This window comes from Centruroides vittatus, unplaced genomic scaffold (assembly GCF_030686945.1).
Source record: "Centruroides vittatus isolate TY-2023 unplaced genomic scaffold, ASM3068694v2 contig_193, whole genome shotgun sequence".
NCBI lineage: Eukaryota > Metazoa > Arthropoda > Arachnida > Scorpiones > Buthidae > Centruroides > Centruroides vittatus.
In genome coordinates this window covers 102,938-109,576 of record NW_027121185.1, presented here as the reverse complement: position 1 = coordinate 109,576, position 6,639 = coordinate 102,938, and the positions used below count along the sequence as shown (strand labels likewise).

At 36.2% G+C, this 6,639-nt stretch overlaps 1 protein-coding gene across 2 annotated transcripts; it reads left to right on the top strand.

Annotated features, from left to right (window-relative positions):
• Window positions 1-702: 702 nt before the first annotated feature.
• Window positions 703-2,648, top strand: LOC136970369 (ras-related protein Rap-1b-like protein). Of its 2 annotated transcripts, none has more exons than XM_067264802.1 (2): window positions 703-940; window positions 1,726-2,648. In XM_067264802.1, the coding sequence occupies exon 2, from the start codon at window positions 1,781-1,783 to the stop codon at window positions 2,462-2,464; it is 684 nt and encodes a 227-aa protein (XP_067120903.1). In that variant the 5' UTR covers window positions 703-940; window positions 1,726-1,780; the 3' UTR covers window positions 2,465-2,648. The 2 variants fall into 2 exon arrangements, with proteins under 2 accessions (XP_067120903.1, XP_067120905.1); XM_067264804.1 differs by lacking the exon at window positions 703-940 and adding an exon at window positions 1,417-1,523.
• Window positions 2,649-6,639: the final 3,991 nt, after the last annotated feature.

Sequence of the window (6,639 nt, the reverse complement as noted above, 5' to 3'; positions counted from 1 at the left end):
GTTCGAATATGTCTGTACTGCTACAGATTGTGTTCGTCGTATTTTAATGTATATGTACTGTATAATAGATGTGCAGTTCATATATTCTTCGTTATTATTTGAAAATCGTTAGTAAATATTATATGTAAAATATAATATCTTATATACTTACCTGATGCTAACTTAAAAATTCACCATACATTAACTTGTATATTTATCCATATTATTTTGTATAACTTGCATTATCTTGTGCATTTGCCCAATATGATCTGCACCTTTTACCTGTACCACGTTTTATATTTATCCAACACTATTTTGTATATTTACCCTACAGTACCTTGTATACTTAACACTATCTTGTTTATTTATCTTAAACTATATTTTGCATTGAGAAAATCCCTACGTAAATTAGGGTAACTGTAGGGAAGTAGTTGCTATATTTTTGTACAGGGATTATCTTCTCTTGTTAACTCTTCTGTAGGATATATCTTAATATCTTCTATAACTTCGGTGCTGTAAAGTTTAAGTGACCATGCATAAAATAGTCCCCCGTGCCCTAACTACACTTCTATATATATAAGAAAAACAACGCAGGTAAACAATTAATTGCAACAGCACGCGTTGCTAAAGATAACATCGAATTTCTTTGTCTATCGAGTTAGCTAATAAAAATGTGGGAAGTAAAAATCTATTTCTATAGACAGGTGAGCAGAGGGGGGTCGAAATTCTTAAAATTTTCACAGTTCGGTTAGAATTTCGTAAGTATATTCGAGCAGAAATAGCTCGCTTCTCTTACGTTACCTAACGCATACCGGGACTGTCATCTGGTCTCGAAAGTCCACGTGAGCGGTGTAACATGATAACAAATAACATGCGCGCGCTGCAGCACGTGACACTTTAGCTTATATACAGGAAAACGCTCGACTGCTCCGAATCTATCCCCGGGACTCACAATTGTCTGGTAAGTCTGCTCTATATCGTTTATAATGCTAGTGTAAGAACCTTCCCTTCCCTTATAAATAATAATTCTTCAACACTTAAACTATCTATACGCTTCTAGAATTTTACTCGTTAAGTCCCTCTCTTGCACAAATATTTGTTTTTCTGGATAATTTTAATGTAGAATCAAAGAGCACCTCGCACTTTAATCAATAACGCTTCTGTTAATTGTTGATATTGAAAACTTTCTAGTAGTTTTCTTTCTTGCGAAGACACAATGCAGTGACAGTAGATTTAAAACACTGGGCAAATTTTCATCCTTTATTCAGTTGGACCAACCGAATAAAGGATGAAAATTTGCCTAGTGTTTTAAATCTACTGTCACTGCATTGTGTCTTCGCAAGAAAGAAAACATAAAACACGATTTCCTCAAGATAAAATAGAAGTAGAGTACTAGAAAGTTTTAAGTTTACTAAATCACAATTTTAATTAACATTAATTTATACCCGTGTTTTCCGATTGTTAGACGAGATTGTTGTTATAACTTTGCTCCCGATTGTTGCGTGCGCGCCCTATTAACGTATCACGAACACCCATGGGAAATGGTAATTTGTAATCATTAACCCGTATTTTTATTGAGTTTGGTAAATTGGGCCACGCATGTTATAGAATTTGTGCTCTTGATCGTTTCTCCCGCATTACAGTGAAAAAGATCAGCATACACATAAATTGCTTGCCCACCCGTCTTTGTAAAATTATTAGTGAATGGTCTAACACCCACCTAAACTAACTTTTCACCCATTGCAGATTCGTCAGCAGATGAGAACAGAGTTTTCTTCTAAGGCTCACTACAACTAAGGAAATGCCCAGTTCAGGATACACAATAACGACAGTGGAACCGGTGGCAGCGGACGCTTGGACCCAACAGGAGATCAGGGGCCAGTACAGATTGGTAATCATGGGGGCTGCTAAGGTAGGAAAGACGTCTATAGTAAAGAGATTTCTATACGACGAATTTAATTCCGAACACAAACCAACAGTAGAGGACGTGTATAGAGAAGAATATAATCTGGGCAATTACGGTTTGGTCCTGGACATCCTGGACACGAGCGGAAGCTACGAATTCCCCGCCATGAGAGATCTGGCCATATCCACGGGGGATGCTTTCGTACTGGTGTACTCCATCGACGACAGCGACACATTCGAAGAGGTACGAAGCCTTCGCGAAAAGATCTTGGACAGAAGGAAGTGTAACGTGCCCATTTTAGTAGTGGGCAACAAGTGCGATTTGGAAGATGGAAGAGTGGTCAAGCGAGAGGTGGCAGAAACTGTCATCAAAATGGATTGGGAGAACGGTTTCTTGGAGTCTTCTGCCAAAAATAATGTGAACGTATTCGAGGTATTTAAAGAACTATTGGTACAGGCCAACATACCCTACAATCTATGTTCGTCCAATAAAAAGAGGAGGACTTCTTTCCCTGATTATGCAATCAGTTCCGGAAAGCAGAGATGTTTCGTCAACAAGATCGGTTGCAACGTTTCTTAATTGTTTCATTGTCTTTAAAATTGGCATTTTAAATTCTATAAAACAAATCAGAGATGTGAAGTTGTGTATATATAAAAAAACATTGAAAAGATGTGTTTATCTATTCTATTTATAGTAAATTATATGCAGGCATTAAATTATAAATAGATAAATAAAGATATTAAGTGAGAATGTATAAAAAGCAGTTTTATTGTGCTTCGTTTTAATTATAAAATAAATTAAAGAAAGAAAAATAAAAGCTATTTTCTCCTTTCTGAATGGTGCTAAAGTACACGCGCTACAGACGAGTACACTTGTATCACGTCTGTAGCGCGACCGGAATCGGAAGTCAATTGCGTGTGCGTATCGTGTTTAGTACCGAATTTTAAATTTGATTAAAAAAGAAACTCCACTTATTTTATTTAGAAATATTTATTTATTTATTTTTTGTGAATTATTTCAAAGTACTGATAACTGATATTCTTCTGGTAACTTAGAAGTAACTTTCATTTTTGACTCTCACTTTTTGTATCATTGACAAATACGCTGATTTTGTAAAAATTTGATTGTTCTCACCTTTTTCTGCTATTAACTCGTTTAATCGGTTGTTGAAGTGATTATTCATGTCACTTAATGATTCCTCCATAGTCGTTACGTTTGTCAAAGAAGAAAGATTAATTACTGGTCACATAAATTTAAAATTCGGTACTAAATGTAAGTTCTGATTGGCTAGCATATATCGGATGATCACTTCTCAACTTATCATCACCACTTTGCCGGACTAGGTGATAGCAGTATTCATAACGATTGGTCAATTTGATAAATTAATCAATATTTATCCCACTGTACGCCCTTTTTTGTCATTATTCATAATGCCTGGTCATTATGAATAATGCCCGACTAATCACTTTGTCCATAACATATACATAGAGAGAGCAATAGAATAAACAATAATTTAGGTCACAATCCACCAATCATGGAATGCCATAATCGACGACGCATTCAAATATCAAAAGGGTATACAGTAAATAGTTAACAGAAGTAGGAAACGGCTAGCTTATTGGTTTGATTAGAACAACTATTAAAGGAAGTTATTTTAAATAAATGTTAAACCTGTGTATTTTTAATAATTTAATCTTAGTAATCTTTACTTGTTTTAATACAGAAAAATGAAATTATGCAATTCACCAAGACCGACACTCCCAAAGCAAATCTCTCCTATTGGTTCTACCACGAGGAGCCCACCAACGAGGCCATCCTTCAACAGATTAACTCCAATTCCTTATCCCCTAACAACCCGACATGCATCCTGCAAACGTAGAGAATGCACCCTCCCCTTACCGGTAAACGAATTTATCATCATTTCAAACGGACGCACAACAACATACACGGAAAAATATCGAACATTTCGTCCACTCGTAACGGAAAAATCTTCGTCACAGCGACCCAATCATTCGTCCCTCCATTAGTCACTCTTACCCATAGTGATGATATCCCAGTGAGTGTAAACCTCACCAGAGGCTCTTACGCGTATTCAGGCATAATAAAAGGCGTCCCTATAGAGTTATACGCTGATGAAGTATATCACTTACTCAAAGAGGACGGTCAAATCCCAATAAGTATTCAATGCTTCAGCCGTAAACAAGACGGTATATCCATTCCTACAAGCACAATCAAAATATCCCTGGTGGCGTCTGATCTCCCTTGTCATCTTCGATTATATCTGATGGCATTTCCCGTGGAACCCTACGAGGAATGCCCTCGCCTGTGTTAGCAATGTGGGAGATGGGAACACAAAAAAAAATTCTGCAGAGGTATCCCAAGATGGAAGCGCTGCGGAGAACAACAACACGATACAAAATGTACAGCGGAACAGTAGCGTGCCGTGACATTTGATGATAGGGAAGCTGTTTCTGTAAGAAGACGACTTACAGGGGCAATCAATTAATTGCGCGTCAGGGCCCGTTCGTATTCGTTTGTTCGATAAGCCAGTAAAACCGTATACTTCTTTAAATGTATTTTTAATAAATTATCTGACGTACTTAATAAATAAGAAAGTTTAATATAATCACCTCCGTTATTAGATTCAATAAATTTCCTACGCCCTCTAAATGCCAATTCTCGCTTTGAGAAAAAACATGTAACATCTATTAATTTAGATATATCTATTAAGCGTGATTATCTCGTTATAATTTTCAATATTTATTTTCTATTGTCTACCAATGTTAAATTCTATTCCGCTTCGATTTCCAAATTGCTTCAATTTTACGAAAGAATCTTCGTCATAAATTTTATCCTCAAAATGTCGAAATTTTTTTGACGACGTATTTATATTTAATTTAGGCATTGGTCTTTCTCTTTTAATAATGTTTTCTTTTTCATTATACGGTCTTGAGCCAAAACTTTTTTAAAATAAATTTTTGAATCACTAGCCACGATATAAGGGCTAAAATTAAAATTATCAGAAAAATTTTACTTGATAGAACAAAATGTGTGATGAATATACATGCCTAGTACAAAAAATTCTTCAATTGTATGAATATACTTTTAAAAAAACTTATAATTAAATATAACTTTGTGAAGAAACGTACATAAAAATAACAAAATATTCTTTACTTTTTAAATCTTAAAACAATCCACTTACAAGTTTTTTTTTTGTTTTTATAACTCTTTCCGCCCTGTGGGCACTAAGAGAGCCTCTTTTAGTAGGCCCATTATGGGTTCGGCCAGGCCCACAATGGGGCGACCGGGTGGTGAGGGACGGGGCCCGACATATCCGAACGGACCACCCCCCGAAAAATTCCTGGGGATTATCGACCCGTTCGGATTCGATCCCGGGTCCCCCAGAGCGGTAGGCTGCCACCTTTACCGCTCGGCCATCCGGCCGTCTCCACTTACAAGTTAGTGAAATAGCTCCCTACGAGTGGCTAATGAATGGAATCAGAGACGGTTCAGGTAGGTGTGTGCGTGCCAAATCCCGAGGGTGCCGATACCGGTCAATGTCAAATGCCTCTTTTGTCGCGTCACTAGTATATATCAAAGGACGCGACAGGGCTGTTGTAAATTTTAAACGTTTCTCACCGTAGCTGTAAAAATCTAAATATGTTAAACTTAACAGATTGTCCTTGGTTCGTTTTCTAACTAATTCGTTTTAGGACCGAGTGTTCACGGAAATTTCCAAAAATTTACAACTTTTCGGTCACTCTCATTGAACTGGAAAAATTTCTGTCTTTATTACATCTAATATAATATACGAAGAGATCAGACCCCACTGTACTCGGCAAGAGATTGGTTCGGTTAAACTTCTGTTTAAGTAAAATTTCGGCTCTTTCATCGGAATTTTACTTATGTTTCTAATTCCCTAATCGTTTAATTATTTAACTACTTCTTAAGTAGAAATAGGTTGAAACCGGTTACTTTGTATTTGAATATCTGTAGTCTTGGGAAAGAAGTGGAAAGAAATTTCTATGACAACCGATACATAAATTGTAAATAAAGGAAAATAAATTCTAGAGCATTTTCTGTACCATTGTATCGTCTCATTCATTAAATTTGGTTGTAAATGATGCTGCCAAAGTAACAGTTAATTTTTTAACACTGTACTAGAATTGTACACGTTTTTTTCTGAATCCCCTTACAGATGGGACACACTAAATCGTAATATCACCGGTTTAACATCGAAATCCGTAAGTAATATAAGATGGGAGAGCGGAATAAACGCGGAATAAATATATCAAATATTTTAATGAATTTTTTTTAAAACTCCTGTCAACTATACAGAACTATCATAAAAACGTGCCAGTAAACTCCTATTGGTTGGGTTAAGTTATAAATCTAGTCTAGGGTGGGCAACCTTTTTTATAACATGGGCAAGAATAAATTTTACGTTTTTTCCGCGGGCCGTAGTAGTCAATTGACGCCTTCTTGTGACTTGTAATTTTTTTAGTCTGCAAATATTAAAAAAATAAATAAAAAGTTAATTACTACATTTATTTCTTTTATCGTTTTCGAAAATTGCAAAGAATTGGAATAATAACTATTAATTAGTTACTTTTCCAATTTAATAATCTATTAAAGATCTCGTAAGCCGGATAGAAACTTTTCGCCAGCCGTAGCTGGCCCGCGGGCCGGGGTTGCCCGCCGTTGATCTAGTCTACTCACAATTCACATAATCGGGTGAGGGCGGCCGAATATCT